This window comes from Ictalurus punctatus, chromosome 1, assembly GCF_001660625.3.
Source record: "Ictalurus punctatus breed USDA103 chromosome 1, Coco_2.0, whole genome shotgun sequence".
Lineage (NCBI taxonomy): Eukaryota > Metazoa > Chordata > Actinopteri > Siluriformes > Ictaluridae > Ictalurus > Ictalurus punctatus.
The window spans coordinates 26,841,511-26,861,059 of NC_030416.2; the positions used below are offsets into that span (position 1 = coordinate 26,841,511).

The 19,549-nt window shown below is 37.3% G+C and overlaps 1 protein-coding gene across 2 annotated transcripts in view; it reads left to right on the plus strand.

The window, feature by feature from the left end:
* The first annotated feature begins 6,829 nt into the window (after window positions 1-6,829).
* The window catches only part of arhgap28 (Rho GTPase activating protein 28), a 40,357-nt gene continuing 27,637 nt past the window's right edge, over window positions 6,830-19,549 (plus strand). The window contains exon 1 of one of the 2 annotated variants that reach the window (XM_053683458.1): window positions 6,830-7,069. In XM_053683458.1, the coding sequence (XP_053539433.1) occupies window positions 6,948-7,069 (122 nt within the window). In that variant the 5' untranslated portion in view covers window positions 6,830-6,947. Of the gene's footprint in view, window positions 7,070-15,496; window positions 15,602-19,549 lie in introns of those variants that run through there. The other variant, XM_053683460.1, reaches the window with a different exon arrangement.

Below are 19,549 nucleotides of genomic sequence, written 5' to 3' on the forward strand. Positions count from 1 at the left end.
AGTTTCCCACAGTTCTCTGTTTCCAGTGCTACCTTTCTGTAGTGTCATCAGAACCACGCTCATGAACACTGATCCTTGATCAAGTAATCAGATCAATCTAAATGTTTTCTATATTTATTAGTGAATAGGGCTGATTTTTTATTATAATTTGACTGTTTGGGCATTAATGGAGTTGATCTGATTTGACAAATATAAACAATTTGGAGTGTTTGCCTAGAATTGGTGAATCTTTGCTGATATTTCGGCTATTTATTGGAGCCAAAGACCATTTTATTCCTGAACTTTACACCAATATGTAATTTATATTTATATATTATTTATAGGCCTTTGTGTTCTTGAGATATTGAGGTTTGGATTAAACCCGTTCAATTCAAATGACCAACCAAACAGGTTAATACATACAAATAAATATAAGAAATGTAATAACTTTGATAAGGGTGGATGTGATGTCCACCACTTTAACCAAATTTTTAAAATCACAAATTTTCTGGCTATGCTTCAGACCCTTGGGGGTCCCTGGATCTCACTATTGATCTAATTAATACATATTTAATTTTTTTAAAACCCTGGATTGTATAAATGAGTCAAATTTTCAGAAGGCGTTGCATATTATTAAACCTCAGCGGCTGTGGTGCTCTTGAAACCGCATTGATTATCTGATATTTATCAAACAATTTACATGGCTGGTTCAGCAAATTAAAATGTATGAGAGAAGAGAGAAACCACAGATTTATATGCATTCATGGTTGGATACTTTGTTAATTGACGCATTTAACACTTATTACCAATATTAAATAAATAGAAATATCTTTCTTTATGGTTTAAAATTAAAAAACCTTTTGAAATGTGTTTAGAAATTCCATATAATGTATAATGACCAGGTATTGATTGCAACATTAGAAAATGGAAGGTGTGCTCTGACCATAAATCTCTTAATACTGTTTATGGTTGCCCATCTTCATGTTATGATCTGATCTCACAAACAGTTCTACTTCTTCTTAGTTTACTTAAATGATAACTATGAGGTTGCTGTCCCAGCGAATAATGGGCAGGCACAAACAAGATTGCAACACAATCCTAGTCCAGACTGGCATGAGGGGCTGTCCAGATGGATCTGAAATGTGTTGACAGATGCTGGAACCAGACACCAGCTTGGGGGCCACTACAAACATGCCCCCACTGTATTTCCTTCTGTGGCTATCACTTATTTAGGTTTGTGAAGAAACTGGCCTGTTCTAATAAAGATGAATCCATGGACCATGGCAGGTGTTTGATATAAATCAATTCCATAGTCTTGAATAAAACATGAGTATAGCTCACAATACAGAATTAATTGACTCCTAGGCACTATAGGGTGCACATGGTGGCTTAGTGGTTAGCAAGTTCGCCTCACACCGACAGGGTTGGGGGTTCGATTTTCACCGCTGCCCTGTGTGTGTGGAGTTTGCATGTTCTCCCTGTGCTGTGGGGGTTTCCTCCGGGTACTCCGGTTTCCTCCCCAGTCCAAAGACATGCATGGTAGGCTGATTGGCATGTCCAAAGTGTCCATAGTGTATGAATGAGTGTGTGAATGTGTATGTGATTGTGCCCTGTGATAGATTGGCACCCCATCCAGGATGTACCCCCATCTTGTGCCTGATGCTCCCTGGGATAGGCTCCAGGTTCCCCATGACCCTGAAGGATAAGCAGTATAGAAGATGGATGGATGGATGGATGGATGGCACTATAGGATTTATCTGACTACTGAATGTAGCAATGAAATTAATTAGCAGTTTTAAATCTTTTTAGGCATTTTTTTTGTAATACTAACCACTGGTAATACCATTTTATATTAAAATACCTATGTCCAGTAAGGTTAAAGTACTGCTATCATAGAAGGGTTGTGATAAAATATAAAGTTAAAACACTGCAGCAATCCTCCATCATCTATTTATTAACACTGCCATTTCAGCAGGATATCTTTCTGATTCTGCATTAAGCTAATTTTAGTTTTTACTGTAGTCATTAATTAACATGTACGTTCATGACTCCAATATCAGAAAGACACTGAGCAAAATGGTATCTATGGAAGAGTCGTGAGGTGAAAACCACTTGTAACAAACTTTAAAGTCGGGCAAGGAGGAGGCACGAACCGGCTGAACATAAACAAAGTTTAATAATAAACCAAATTCAAAGAGAACAGAAAACACACAAACGTAAATCAAAGCAAACGTGCATCTCTCTCCCTCTCTGGCGCTTCCAGTCGCTCCTTTATCTCTCTCTCTCTCCCTCCCACTGATTACCAAATCAGTGCCAGTTGTGCATCCTCAAAACATGGCTTCCCCGTGCTCCTCGTCACACCACTGCTAACCAAGAAGAACATTAACGCTCATCTGAATTTTGCCAAAACACACCTTGAAGAGCCTCAAACCATTTGGGAGAATGTTCTGTGGATTGATGAGTCGAAAGTGGAACTGTTTAGAAGACAGGGGTCCCCTTACATCTGGCATAAACCAAACACAGAATTCCACAAAAAGAACATCACACCTACGGTCAAGCATGGTGGAGGAATTGTGATGGTGTGGGGATGCTTTGCTGCTTCAGGGCCTGGGCAACTTTCAGTAATTGAGGGAAAAATGAATTCTGCTCTCTACCAGAAAACCCTAAAGGAGAACGTCCGGTCTTCAGTATGTAAGTTGAAACTCAAGCACAACTGGATTATGCAGCAAGACAATGATCCAAAGCATAGGAGTAAGTCCTAGTCCTAGAAGTCAGTGAAAGATTGATCTCCAGTTATCGGAAGCATTTGGTTGCAGTTATTGCTGCTAAAGGTGGCACGAACAGATTTTAAGGGGGCAATTATTTGTTTTTGTTTTTTTACATTGGTAATAGGTATTGGATTACTTTTTTTGCTTCAATAAAAAAATAAATCAATAAAAACATTTTTTTTTTACGTCTGCTATAATAAGATCTACTTTGCAAGCCTCTTTGTTGTACTTGACAGTACATCAATGCTACTAGATATGAACTGTGTTTCTTGTCATCAAATGTCATTTATGACATTTCTCAAATAGCTGCACGTACACTTGAAGAACTCCAGCTATCTACTTTTTTCATCACATTTCATCCATCTCTGTAGGGAGTAGATAATACATATCCTGCATGACTTTTAGACAAGTCATAGATAAGGCATTTACAGAATGGTACCTCAATAACTTAAACAAAACAAAACAAAAAAACCCTCTATAGTAAATTTGAAGATGAGCTTTTTTTTTCTGTTTTGACAACCTGTTTCATCATATATGGTGTACGCTGACACTCGTTTATACACCAGGACCTGTCAACGAAAGTCTTCCTTGTCCTTGTCCAAACTAACCTTGATTCTTGGCCACATAAATCAAATACTTCAATTACACTGATTACTCAACCTGAGAAATCACCATTTCCCCCAGAGAAGAGCACAATCAGTCATAGTTATATTATTAATATTACATAACTGTAGTGGTTCTACTCTATTTGTAAATGATGCATTGCCCTTTCACACTCTTATACTCATGTATGTGTCTTGAGTGCATGACATCATGAACAGGACATCCTCAAACTGTGTTAGAGTTGGAATATGTCTCTCTGTTCACCACAGCTGCCCACCTACGGCTCGGCCATACTCCTCCTGCTGAGATTTCACAAGCTGTGGCAGCCTTGAACAAACTATTGTTGTTATGTAACATAAACACAGGACAGTTTCTTCCCAGCCATCTTGAAGTTTCATCTTCTCCAGAAAGAGGTTGAATGAGTCAGAAAAACAACTTTCCTGATAAACCATCATGTGACCATGTGTATTTTTAATACCTGTCAGCATTTACTATTCTCTAACTCAGATTAGGTCTAGGATCTTGACATCAGCACAATTTTGAAAGAGCTGTAGTTTTAAGCTAATAATAACTTCATAATTTTTATGTTTTGTGCTGTGTTCAAATTATGAAATATCATAAATACGTACATTTGCTTTCACAAACAAAATGTTTCAGGGTGCTGTGACTGCTGTGTAGGAACTCAAAGAAGCTTGATATCCTAACACCTTTATTCATGTCCGATTACTCACAGTTGCTGCACGTGTATGAACATTTGACCTGACAGATCTATGTATGCATTTATTTATTTATTTATTTTTGCTAATAGTGCATCAGACTACTCAATTCTTCGGTGTGTAATATTCGTTGTCATAACATTTGGGTATACAATCTTTTTCATCTCAGTATATTTTTATGACCTGATTATTTGTAGGTACAGACAAGCTGTGATGCTCCAGTCAGACTAGAAAGTGTTTACACACTAAAGAAAAGATCATTTGCAAGTCAAACAATCAGACTTAGTCATCGTTGTGCTAAAGAGTTCAAGATATCTTCAGTCAGGCTGTGTCAAGTTGTGCGGAGATCCACTGGATATACGACCTGAGACACACAATGTAGGTCAGAATGCACAAGAGACACGTGTTTGTTCTCACTCATGCAGGCCTGTGTGACGTGATATGTGAGCCATTACACAGGAGAACAGGCTAAGACTCTGGCCATATAAACACTCCTTAAAACAAACAAATAAACAAACAAAAAAACACTTTTTTGATGAAGGAGAGGGAATTTAATGTTTATGCCAATAGGCATATTTCTGAACAGAAAATTTATCTCTGAACTGAATTTTAGTCATTATTATTACTAGCTTTCCTGTTGTGTTGGGAACACTCAGTAAAGAACAGGTGAGGTGTTTGCCATTAAGTAGCTCTGACTGTTAGTTATACAAACCTATACATCTAAAAAGAATAGCGGTATAAAGCAGCAAATGACACTTACAGGAGAAACTGATGTATTGCTGAATTACTAAGCAATGATGCTGTATGGTTCGCATTACACTGTATTTGCACAGGCTCTGTGATGTTGAGAAACACCAATACTGTGTCACAACTCGTGAACTTTGAGCTATAAAAGAAGAAAGTCAAATTCTGAAGTAGGGAATAACTCACTGGTGGACAGTTCTTAACACAGTGAACCCAAACTTGTTTGAGGACAATGTTAGTGCTGGGGGTTGGGGGGGCTTTCTGAATTGCTAGACGATGTGATTAACAGGCAAGAAGAGATGCCTCTTTGTTGGTCCAAATCATTTGTTTTTGTTTTTCTCCTATGCATTTTCAAAGCCTGTGGCTCCATAAAGAGATTTTTTCCCCTTCTCTAAACAGACTTTATTGACATCTGTTAGTATGTAAGAAGAAACTTGACATGTATTACAAAATGTACTATGATTTAAAAGTTATAGGACTTTATGAGATGTGTTTAGCAATTCTGGTGTTAATTTGTTTGTTGGAGCAGTATTTTTGATATTGCTGAGAAGTTAAGTTTTTGGCTGCTGCACTGTCATCACGAGGAGACATTGTCAGCACAGACACGATGCTCTTTAAGAGGAGGGAAAAAAAATCAGTGCTCTCAAAGTGGTCTCACTCACCATTTATCAGTGACATTCAATGTCTAGCATAGAACTATTGAAGAAAGCAAGCACGCACTGAACTCCATAATTTAATGAAACTGTTTTCATTTCACAGTTGCGTTGAGGTAGAACAGAGACTCAGCTCAGCTAGTTAGCTTTCTGCAAGATGACCAGCATTATGGCACTGGCAGCGATATTAGCATGAAAGTTGAAACTTTGGAAATCTGTGTTTGAGCAGCATGTACAGATGAGAAGGTGAGAGAGCTGGACAGAATTAAAGACTCTAAAGTGCTGTGCATCACATAAAATTCAAGTCACTCCACTATCAGGGGTAGTCAGATAGCATTATAGGTAATGTAAGAACCTGTTAGCCAAAGTGAAAATAGACCAAAATATCAATAACGGAAGTTTAAACTAGATTTAAAAAGTCCACTCAGGATTTCATTACAGAATAACTCTTCTGAAGTGTATTGAGGATCATATGTTAATTACAAAGTTTAACGTGCAGGCTGGATTTTTCCTTTCACAGCTGGGCCAGGAAATCGAAATGAATACCCAAATGAATTCCTGTCTACTCACTCCTGGCTGAAACACAACACAACAACAACAACAAAAAAAAAATAGAAATCATCACAGAAATTCTAATGGTTTCCACAAATACTATTACAAACCAATACCATTACTGATCCTTAATTTACATTAATGTCATTTGGCAGACGCTCTTATCCAGAGCGACTTATATTTATCTCATTTATACATCTGAGCAGTTGAGGGTTAAGGGCCTTGCTCAAGGTCCCAACAGTGGTAGCTTGGCAGTGCTGGGCCTTGGACTACTGACCTTCTGATCAGTATGCAGAGCCTTTAACCTCCATGCCTCCACTGGTATCCACTAGACATACCAGTAACGCTCCACCAATTGAAGGCAACAAATTACCATTACAGTTTCCATTATAACCATTAAAACCATTACAAAGTCTATGAGGGTTATACTGTCGTTGTTTTTTCATCAAGGCAGGCCTAAGGACTATCCAAAAACAATACAAGTTTGACATATAATTTACTTTAACGTTTATATGATGTGCACATGCATATTAACGACATAAAAAAACAACAACAATCATACCCTTGTATTAAGATATTATCATTTGCTGGAATAATGGGCTACTTGACATGGCGACCGTTAAACCGTTAAACGCACGCGCCTGTTTTGAAAAACTGCCTCAGAGAATGCCTGTTATTCAAAGCAGACAATAAGATTGTAATTTATGCAAGCTCTCCGCTCTCTGATTGGCCGCGACACTGCAGCGCCTCTCCGCTTCCTGCCAGTGGGCGTCTGATTACAACGTGAGCACGCGCAGGAGGGCTGTAATAAACACCATTATTTACTTTTGTGGAGTAATGCGGAGTGGCGTTCACTCCGGTATGAAAGTGTGAGTTACAGATCTCTCGGCTCTGCGGTGGACTGAGCGGTTCAGCCGGATACTAACCTATCCATGGATCTAAAAGAATCGGGCAGCGTTGTTTTAACTGCCTACCATTCATTCACTGCCTCAAGGATACATTTGGTGGATGAGAGCTATGAGCCGTTCACATCCACACAGTCTTCTGCTAGCAGGTAAAAGAAACACCGCACAGTTACGTTAGATGCATTGATAATTTCTATTATTTATCCAGGTCATGCACAGGTCACACAAGATACATTTATATGCTTGCACCAGTGTCAGAGCTGTCTTTTGCAAACAATGGCAAATTGTAGGCAAAACACACACACAGCCCAGTTAGGACATTTAAATGGCTGATGGTTGATTGTTCTTAGGTCGTTGCTATTTAAAAAAAACATTCCTTAGTGTACACGTGATTTAATTGTTGCCTGTGTTGGTTTTGTTTCGTCTTTAGCCTAGTGGATATGAATTAAATATTCATTTGGAATTGTCAGAGTTGTCCCTGCTGAAGAAACAATAGAAACCATCATAGAATTTGTAATGGTTATAATGGGAATCGTATTGCTTTTAATTGAAATTGTAATGCTCCCTGTGGGTCTCTAATGGTTATTTGCCTTCTACTGGTGGCATCTCATGGATACCATTAAGGATTAAGTAATGGTTTTATTGGTTAGCTAATGGGTTGTAATAGTATTTGTAGTGGAAACTATTAGAATGTGATGGTTTCTATTGTTTTGTTTTTTTCTTCCAGCAGGTGTTAAAGGTGCGGTCAGTAAAGTCAAAATATTTAATATTTGATACATTTGCATACTGATATCTGTTCAGGATCTGTCTTTATAGACCCAGGCTCTGTAAAAAAAAATAAAAAAAATAAATAAAATTATTATCAATCACTTATATATGTGTGTGTATATATATATATATATATATATATATATATATATATATATATATATATATATATATATAAGTGATAGATAGCTATAATAAGAGAGAGAGAGAATTGATGTGGATAAACATTCAAACTCACCACTTTAGAAAGCTCTCACACCTTCACTAATGCAGTGCTCAGAGAGTGTTTACTTTCTCATCAGGAAGTAGAAGAAGAATGCACAACATTTTTTAAAAAAATCATTAGATATGTTTTGGCAGGATAATTTGCATAGTCAGTCTAGGTTACGGAAACCCCCCAAAATGATAAAACTCATTGATGTTATCCAATTATACACTATCGCTTCGTGTTGACTAAGCTGTTTGTAACTGAATATTTCCCATTCTGTACACTCTAAAAATAAAAAATAGTACTACACTGTATCGTGTGGCGGTCCCCTAACGATGCATCTTTCGTACGTTTCATGTGTATTTTTCACGAAGAAATGTCGACATAATGTGTAATTGAAGGTACATTTTAAGGAGGACTGTAATTAGTTTCTAGAGTAAAACATTAAAGCAACACTATATGCACCATTCTAGATTAAAGAGACTAAAGGTACAAAAGGGATGACGAAGAAAGGTACAGTCCAGTCCGCTTTTTGTGAGAGTGTACAAGCTCTGTAGAATGAGTCTAGGGCTATGTGATATCATTTACCTGTTATCACAGTATTGAATTTTTAAATTCTTGCACAAGCATGCAACATGACTTTTTGCCCTTTAACCGATGTATAATCATCATGACCAATATCAGATGCATCAGATGAGTGTGTGTTTTATTGAACCGCAACATTTCCATGACTCATTCTATGACATTTAAAACAAACAAACAATGTAAATAGACCTATTTTCAACCAGGCCACAACATATTAATACACAACCCCAGACATTTAAAATAATAGTATGTGTCATTTTAATCACAATATAGTACAGACATATTCTATATGCGGTTCCCTCCAAACGTATTGAAACAACAAGGCCAATCCATTAGTTTTTGCATATATATGGAAAACATTTGGGTTTCTGATCAAAATATATTTCAATATGTGGTGACAGAGCAGAATTTCAGTTGTCATTTCCTGATATTTATATCTGGATGGGATTAACAACTTAGAACATGCCAACTTTGGTATCAGCCCACCCAATTTTTTGGTTGAGCAGAAGTATAGGAACAGAAAGTATGTTCAGTTCATTAACACTTAATATTTGGTTGCATATCCCTTGCTTGCAATAACTGCGTCAAGCGTGCAACTCACTGACATCACCAAACTGTTGGTTTCTTCTTTTCTGTTGCTTTTCCAGGCTTGTAGCACAACTTTTTTCAGTTGTTGTTGGTTTTGGGGATTTTTTTTTTCCCTTCAGTCTCCTCTTCAGGAGGTGAAATGCATGCTCCACTGGGTTAAGGTCTGGTGATTGGCTTGGCTAGTCTAAAAACTTTCACTTTTCTCCTCGATGAAGTCCTTTGTTGTGTTGGCATTGTGTTTTGGGTCATTGCCTTGCTGCATTTTGAAGTTCTTCCCAATTACATTCGATGCATTTTTCTGTGTATTGCAAAAACAATGTTTCTATAAATTTCTGAATTCATTCTGCTGCTACTATCATGAACTACTGTCATCAATAAGGATTAGTGAGCCTGTTCCAGAAGTAGCCATGCGAGCCCAAGCCATGACACTACCTCCACCATGTTTCACAGATGAGCTTGTATGTTTTGGATCATGAGCAGATCCTTTCTTTCACCACACTTTAGTCTTTCCATCTCTTCGGTAGAGGTTAATCTTGGTTTCAGAGCTTTTGTGACTCATCTCTGAATTTCTTCATCTTGTGCTATGGCCTCTGCATTTCTGCTCTCAAAGTCTTCTTCGATTTTTTGGATTGTGATACCTTCACCCCTGCCCTGTGGAGGCTGTTGATGTCACTGACTGTTGTTTTGTGGTTTTTCTTTTTTCTTCAGAGATCTCACAATGTTTCTGTCATCAGCTGCTGTTGTTTTTCTTTTGCTGACCTGTTCATTATCTGGTTATTAGTACACCAATGTTCCCCCCCCCCCCCCCCCCCCCCAGGACACTGCAAATTGTTGTAATGGCTATGGACAATGCTTGTGTCGTGGCTCTGATCGATTGTCCATGTTTTGTCAGCTTCACAATGACTTACTTTTCTCCCATAGACAACTCTCTGATCTTCATGTTGGTGTATCTTTTTTAACAACAAATGCAGTGTTCACACACGAAACCCAGGGCTCAACCAAGCTGTTTAGAGGTATTAATTGTTTAAACAATCAGTCTGACAGGACACACCTGGGTCACAACAAAACACCTGTCAGTCACATGTTCCAATATTTCTGATCATTTGAAAAATAAGTGAGTTTAAACAAAAAGTGCCATGTTCTAAATTGTTTAACTCATCTAGATTTAAATACCAAGAAATGAAAGTTGAAATTCTAATATAATTTTTTTTTAATCTCAAACCCAAATGTCTTCAGTGTATAGCAAAAACAACAGAGTTGGCCTTGCTGTTCCAGTACTTTCAGATGGGACTGTATATTCTGCTGTAGTTTAACAGGTATGTGGTAGGATATTTTGGTGATTGTAATAGTCCTAGAATAAATTTCATGCTGTCTGTATTCCTCTGTTGATGGTAATCCATTGCCAGGCAGAAAAGTTAAATATTTAAAAAAAAAAAAAAAAAAAAAAAGGTTGTTTTTTCTTTCTTTCTTTTTTCCTCTCATGACTGATTTTTTTTTTCTAAATCTTAACATAATTGAGGTTGTTGGCTGATTCCACCAATTACTTAAATACATTTTCTAGATGACTGCCATAGCTCAGAAGTGACTCACTTATCTGTCAGAACGTACAGTTCTCTGTTTCCAGACAGCACATCTCTTGGAAATGTGGTGGTTGAATTATTTCACGTGTCCAAAACATAATGCCCTCATTGTACTGAAACACTGCTTCCTAGTCCAGGGCAGGTGTTTCGAAAACAGGACCAAAAAATCACACATGGATAGCTCTGTATTTCCCTGTATTTATTTGTTGATGAAAACAAAAACATTGTGTCCTATCAACAGTTAAAAAACAATATAATAATCAGAAATGCCAGCCTGTCTACAACCCTGATTCCAAAAAAGTTGGGATGCTGTGTAAAATGTAAATAAAAACAGAATGCAATGATTTGCAAATCTCATAAACCCATATGCTATTCATAATAGAACATAGAAAACAATATCGAATGTTTAAACTGAGGAAATGTACCATTTTAAGGAAAAAGGTCATTTTGAATTTGATGAGATCTTCATAGTCTTCGCAGTTTTACATTGAAGAACATTATTCTGAAATTGTTCCACAAATTGTAGACTCAGTTTTTAGCAGATTGGTGAACCTCTGCCCGTCTTTACTTCTGAAAGACTCTGCTTCTCAAAGATGCTCTTTTTATACCCAATCATGTTACTGGCTCGTTGCCTATTAACCTCCAGCTGTTTCCTTTTAGTAACACTTACTTTTCCAGCCTTTTGTTGCCTCATCCCAACTTTTTTTTTTGACATGTTGTGGCCATCACATTCGAAATGACCTTATTTTTTCCCCTTACAATGGTACGTTTCCTCAGTTTAAACATTTGATATATTTTCTATGTTTTACTGTGCATAACATGAGGGTTTATGAGATTTGCAAATCATTGCATTCTGTTTTTATTTACATTTTACACCGCGTCCAAACGTTTTTGGAATTGGGGTAAAGCATAGCCACTAATCCAGGACTGTAACTAACAAATATAGTTAATGCATCATCTAGAAATAATGGTTAAATCATGTTTATTGATCTAATATTATTTGAAGCAATGTTTAGGATAATGAAATGACGACATAAGTATTACAGTTGTACTGGGTGGAAGCTATCAATAAAGCATATGTTCTTTTAGCACTTTTATGCAATGGGTTTGAATGTTCAATACTTATCATGGGTCAGGGCAAAAGGATAACTTCAGTGAAGATCTCATCTCTCCTTACACACACACATAACCTCTCTGTATTATTGGAGCCCACGAATAAAGGCCTGAATGTATGTGTTTGTGTCTGTCCTTGTTGTGCACCATGCTGTGCACATCTCCATACCCTGATAAGCATTGTCCTCTTTGTATCAGGGAATGATGTAAGTGCAAAGTTGCAAGTGGTGACAGGGTACACTGTTTTTCTTTCTTCCTTGCTGGCTCTTTTTTTTTTCTCCCTGTGTCCTATTTTCTCTCTTTCTCACCACATTGTGCTCTCATCTGTGCCACATCACTAACAGTTTACGTTTACATCACATCATGGACAGATTGTATCTGTCTTTTTCAACCCTGAATAGATTTAAACTTCCTTAAACAAAATGGTGAACTGTATTTTTGGCCAAAACAGTTCTCATTCAAAATTTCCAAAATTCTACATTATAGTAGCATTTTAATGTTCGTTTCATAAATATTCTGTTTACATTCGTCACATGATTCCTCACATGCTTTAGTTCCTTGGGTCAATAAAGATTTCCGTCTTTATTTCTTGATTTGTTGCTTGGTTTTAGGATTGCTTGCTTTCTTATCACTTGCCTTTTTATTTGATTTCTTGCTTGTTTGCGTTCTTTCTGGCTTTCTTTCTTGCTTGCTTATTTGTCTTTGTTGCTTGCTTGCTTAATTCTCCCTTTCGTGTCTTTTTTACTTGCTTTTTTGTTTGCTTGATCTTTCTTATTCTCAAATTATTACTAGTCGTACAATGGATATAAAAAGTCAACTTATGCAAAGGCTTTTGTGAATTAAAAAAATGGACTCAAGATAATTCATATTGGAACATTTTCCACCTTATTGTGTTATTGCAACATCAGGTAAAAATAATTCATTTATTATTTTTAAAAAATATATAAATATCCACTGTATTTTCAGCCTAACCAGCTGACACAGGTAAATCAAACATAGGCTTGTCTTAAAATATTTACATTACACAGTACATGGTCGGTTTACCCGTGAGGTAGGAAAGTTTTGACAGGAGAGCTTCTGAAACCTGCTATTATATATTATCATATATTGAATATTATTCCACCTTGTTCCTAGTTTTCACAGGTGTACTCTTGAATGTATGTTATGTGCTTTAAAGTGCACCTGTTATGGTTTTTCCAAATATTACCTTTCATGTAGTGTGTTTATAGAGCTGTTTGTGAATGTAAAAAGTTTGCAAAGTAAAAGATGGAACCGGTTCTGAACAGCTGAAACGAGTTGTTAGAAATTCCAGATTTACTTCCTGTACAAACCTACGTCAAAAAAGCCCCACCTCCGGTCTTCATCGGCTACTCGCAAACAGACGGAGCTGAAACTCGTTATGGTAGTGGGTGTTTCCTTTTTGAAACATGCTGACCATGGTAGACCAATCACAACAGACTGGGACATCTGACCAATCAGAGCAGAGTATACTCTCTGGATGGCGGAGTTTAGAATGAACCCTTTAGAACGGATCATTTAACGAGTCATTTGTGACACTGGGTAATGCTGCAATGTAAATGATGAGCACAATAAAGTGTTTTTTGACCTTGGATGCATGTAAATCTATTGTATGAGCCCTTTAAAACAAAATTAGGCACGTTTCAAAACCATAATAGACGTGCTTTAATTGTATTAGGATGAATTTCTTGCTGTCTAATATTTTTTTTTTCCTGTGTTGATGGTGATCTAGCAGCGGAATCAACTTCTGTTATTTTTTCCCCTATACAATATAGACTTAATTAATTCAGCTGCATTTTTTTAATTTACCTTTTCCTTCATAAACTTATCTTTTGTATAGACTATGATCCGTGACTTTTGTTGGTGACTTTAGTTTATTAATCAGTATAGAATTAATTAAACTTCTCCAAAAGGCTACTCCAAATTGTTCACAGTCCAGAAGTGACCTACTGTCTCTAAATAAACATCCATTAACACTAAGCCCTTATCTCAGAATGTGTAAAGCATACAGAGGGTGACTCTTGCAAGCTTGTAATTGTGTTGACTTTAACCTTTTAGAGGTGGCATTAGTCTGAATGTTTGGGTCACGAGCACGAATATTTTCAAAGCTATGCTCTATCGATTGTTGTCTCGCACACAAAGGCAACCGCTGGTGCTCGGACTCTCGGATGAAAGTGGCTTTTGTAATGTGTCACAGAAAGTAATACACTCCATGTACAGTGTGGTCATTTGTACTGTTTACTTCTACATGTTTCCATCCTCTCGTGGTCAGCCATGGGCTTCCATACCTGAGCATAGACCCGTAACTTCATTAATGGAGATCAAGCACCTTGAATTTGTAGTTTAACAGTCAGACACTCGATGATCTTGACTAGCTAGGTCAAATGTGTTAGGGTTGGAACGAAGATATGCAGGGTACCAGATGCTGGGAGGGTTGGTCAGCCATGCCCTGTGTTATTAACTCAGAATAACTAAACATAATGACAGTGTTGAAATAATAGGATATTAAGTGAATATATCTTCATAATAGCTTGAAATAAGGAGTTATTAATAAGATATTACATTGACATAAGGACATCGTAGGCTCAGATGTTGTTTAATGGAAGACCCGTGTGTTTGTTTTGTTATTGAATTTTTCACACTGCACCATTTGTGAATGTAGCCTATTAATAGGCTGCATTTATTAATTTAGGGAGTCGGCCATTTTAAGGGATGTCTCAATCGCAAAATATTCCCAGTGCACTGGAACGTTCGCACCCTAAAACCCCACAATGCACCATTAAAAACCAGGGAGCGTCGACACGCACTACTTTCCCATACTCTGGAAATGATATGTTTTCTGAAGCCTCTCTGCTCGAAAAAAAAACAGTCTCTCAGATGAATTCTTATTACAGCACTCAAATGATTACTTACATTAGCGATTTTTAGATTTATTTGATGTTTTCTATATACGGTTTGTTTGAGTCTAATGACTTTTAAGTGTTTAATGGTTTGCCTACGATCCTTCTTGAAATACTATGACAGAAACGCGTGCGATATAAGCTAACAAATTTATATGACGTATAATCTCAGAAAGATCTTGAGAAATGCCAGTGGATGCAAGTTTTTTTTCCCAACGCGAATACGTAGTCATGCCACCGGAAATTGAGTCATCAGTGTCCCAGTGTGTTGTGAGCCAGGGTCCTTACCTGTGCTCGAACTAGAGTACGCGATATACTGTTTCACGAGCTAGGGAGCTGATTGAGACGCACCCAATGTCTTTGATGTGACACTGTGCTGTATAAGTGTTACTCAGAGAGGCTCATAAAGCGGATAAGGACAGGAATCTGTGTAGAAGGACAGGACATTATAACTTTCTGATTACCTCTATGCAAAATCCGTTTAGTTTTCGGACACGTGAATGAAAAGATTACATAGTCCCTAAGTCACTCCAACTTAAATTTTCAAATCAAGCCACTAAATTCTGACCGGCATTGGTTTGTACAATATGTGAAAGCAGTAGAAGCTTCACATTCGCTCGTGAGCTGTGTTGGTTTTGGCAAAAAGCCCATCACCCACAAGTACAATAAATCACCAAACCTTCATGCTGGTTTTACACACAGAGATTGTTATCTGGTGCGAGTTAAACACAATAGGAAATAGCTCCAGAATGGCTGCTTTTCATAATGCTGTTCTGCCACATTCCTGAGCGCATGCAGGTAGAAAGTAAGTGTACTGACTGAAACTTGGTCAGACGTCTTCTGTACAGCCATGAGAAAAGGAGGTCAGTATTTACAGCATGCTCGTGCGGAGAACGAGCCTCCTCCTCGTCCTATGCACAGGTAAACATAATTAATCACCAGTCTCCCCAAGTGTGTCCGTGAACTCGTACAAAGCGCAGTGCTAGAAGAATTCTGCTTACCGAGTCCTTTTTTTCTCTTTTTTTTTCTTTCTTTCTTTCTCTCTCTTTTTTTTTTTTTTTTTTTAAACAATGGAGTGACTTAGATAAGGAATTGTTCTGAATCCAAGTTCAGATCTTGACAGTTTAACTTTTTATTAGGTGTTGCTAAAATCAAGTTGCTTCTGATAAGGAAAATTTCATTGGGCCATTAAGCAGAGTTTGAAGTTTTTATGATTTTTACGTGGGATTTACTGTTTGCTTTGTGGGCCAGTAAGTGCTGTGTTAATTTCTGTAAATGGGTGCAATCTGAGATCTAACATTCACATGATAATTCTGACTGAAGGTTGTTCAGTGTGATTAAAAACCTTTCGTTTTGGTCTTCTTTCTGTTAAAATATTGAAAGTCCACTAATTACTCGCTCCGAATGTTTGCACAAACGCTCATATTCTAGTTTCACTTGAGTTACGTTAATGTCTGGATTTATACACAGCAGAACTGAATATGAAGAATTCGAATATGAAGAATATTCTGCTGAATATGAAGAATTGGGCACAATGGTTAAGTGTGTTATTTTGCAGCTATATTGCATAACTCGAAGCACGACAAGGGGTTACATAGCAATTTGACTGATGTTGCCTTTTTTTTTTTTTTAAACTTTGGAATGTGCATTGTTTTAGACTAGGAAATGAATCATTAACACAGGATTTGATAACTTTTTCAAGAACTAAGCATGCAGTAAATTGTGCTTTTCTTTGTGTGAAATGGTCATTTTTATTTATTTTTGGAACTAGGTTAGCTGTATTGAGAATATACAGAATTTGCATAGTAAATGTGTGGAGTTGAGTTGGAATGTATCTCTTTGTGGAAGTGTGTGAACAAGAGAGAGAGAGAACGATATAGAGGAGGAACAGTTTTAAAAATGTCGGGTACTTTTGCTTTCATGTTAATGTGATGTGATGTGATATGTGATGTAAAAATTCTTTATCTAATGAACCACATTCTCAGGAATTCTCCCAGGAATTCTCGTTCTCTCTATGAATCACATTGTGTATTTTGTTACCGTATTATTTTCGGTTTATCTTGTGATGCAGTACGTACTGTTCTGATTAAATTAAACATTATCATGGTTGGAAGGAATGTGAAGCAAATATCTGGGACTTTTATGGCTTTTAACATTTATTAGACACAGCTTAAAAGGGAAATCTAGACAGTAGAGGTGGCCAATATGGTACTATATATATAATATATATATATATCACAATGGTTGAAGAATACAATCCACACTATTTAGATTAGCTATCAAAGCGCCTGCAGATAAGTAGTGCTGCACTCAAAGCATGTCAAAACTATTTGAAGTCTGGGAAGACAACTTGTATCGCACAAGCAAGAGTGCTGTTGTGTTGAATATCAGCACAGCTGTGATTCGGCTATAGGCACGAGACTGCAGGTAATCACAGCGGTGCTGATATTACACCAGTACAACAACTAGTGCAACAGCACTCTTGCTCATGTGATGTTGCTTTTGTTCAAGAGTTCTATAAACAAGAAATTAATATCAAGTAACTGACTTTTCAGACACATTATGGCCAAACATTTTGTTCCGTCAATGGAAATAGTTCCAATTATTCATAGGTCCAAAGAAATCGCAGCCGGATAGAGCGTTGCATGTTGCCATGCCAACGCGCACACTGACTGACAGCCCGTAGTCAGACTGACAGCACTGACTGTTACTGTAGTAACAGTGTCGACGTAACGAACTATTGCTAGAATTGTAATTTAACGTGGCGTACACAGACAAGTGGAGTGATACAAACAGTGAAAAGTAACAGTGTAGTCAAATTAGTGGACCAGAATGAACTGTTTTATACAGTATACAGTACAGTATGAAGACAATACAGTGAAGAAGAAGTGTGTTCATCTCTAATCAGCTCCATGTCATTGCGAATAACAGTGGCAGCAGTCTATAGACACACAGTCAACTCCAGAATTATTGGCGCCCGTAGATAAGATGGTAAAAAAGGTATTTGGGGTTGATTAGCTTAATCTTACACTGATGATAAGAGAGCAATCTAACTTTATCTGTTTAAGCACAGAGGTCGAATTCTCCTAGTCATTCAACATAAGAAAGATAAGAGAATACACAAGGCAATGACTGTTTTAAAACAAAAAAGCCATACACACCTGTACATACGTGCATTTTCTGTTAGGACTATAATTAAGAAGTTTAAAACACTGTGAGCTGTAATCAACCGTTCTGAGAAGAAGATACAAGTGTATTTTGCCCAAGTGCACGGTGAAGAGGGTGATTAGTGAGGCAAAACATCATCTGAAGATCACCATTTGCAGAAGATGGTAGGATTTTGGAGTCAGCAAGACTTTCTTGATGTCTCTGCCAAGAAGCTACAGCTGGGTCATGGTTGGATCTTTCAGAAGGACATATGGAAATTCACACACAAATTATTCACTGACAGAATGAAGCTTTCGACAGGGCCATGTCCAAAACCCCTGACATAAACCCCCTTACATACCTGTGAGGTGAGCCGAAGAGGAGAAGATCCTGGAGGATCTAGAGGGATTCTGTATAGAGTAGTTTCTCAGATCGCTTGCTCTGTATTCTCCAACCACATCTATTATTATAGGAGGAGTCTCAGTGTTGTGATGTTGGCACAAAGAACGAAATGCGGGTCGAAATAATTGTGACATGCATTTGTGTGGAGAAATATTTCTGCTAAGCGTTTTTAATTTTCTTAGGATACATGTACTGCAATTAAAGGTTACATTTCGGTCGTATTTTCAGTGTGAGATCACACTTATTCACATTATAAGACACCATATAAGACTTTTCTTTTGTTTTCATAACCTTTTTTTTTTTTTTTTGTTTAGCAAGAGTGCCAGTAATTCCAGAGATTACTCTAAGGACTGATAATCTCAGAAAAGTGTATTTTGATGCAATCTATGATGACATTAATGGCATATTGTTGTATTGCTCAGTCCTAGTGGGTAAAAGGTTATTTTTTTAATGGACCGTCTCAGTGGACATTGTGAAGAAACAAAGCACCTTGGAAGACAGAACTTCACCAAGGGAAATTTTCTGAAATGTATATTTAAACATACCCCACTTGCAACCAAACGTCACCATACCTTCACAGGAAATTCTCAAGCACTATGTGGTGTAAGTGGTACATTTGCATATTAAAGTCTTTTTATATACCCATAACCAAAACAGGAAGTACCAGAAACAGTGTATTTCCTCTCCATAATGTTAATAAAGAACTGACTATAGCAACTGTAAGTTGACACACTGTGGAGTGTCTTGCGTGGGTTGTTTCAGATACCAGAAAAGTCCTTTTAACATTGACATTAACTACCACTGAAGGAATTCATGACCATAAATATAATGTCCAGTAGGCATTGGTTATCTGTTTTATGAAAGGACAAATGAATGATGCTTTTTTTTTCTTTTTTTTTTTAAAGGTATAAACATGTACATATCTCATAAATAAAATGGAGTTGACAATAAAGCGTTTCATAGTGACAAGCTGGTTAACAAAGACCTGTTTATGGTGGCTTTGACTTCAGCTCATAGGATCAGAGTTTAAAGCTTACTGAGGTTAAAAACCCATTAGTCACCAGCTGACTACTATTGCTCATGTCGGCCACAAGGATTCAGATGTGTTCTTGACCAGGCTGAACACTGAGGCCTTAAAGCCGAAACAACTTGTCTAGTCATTACTGTCTAATTACTGTATGCGGAATTCTTCAAACAACGTCAGAGATATTAATAATCCTGAGGCCCAGTGCTGTATTGATCGGTATTGTAGGGCATCCTGTCTTTTAAATCATTTTTGAGCAACCATTTGTGTTCTCACAGTGCCTGCCTAATGCTCCA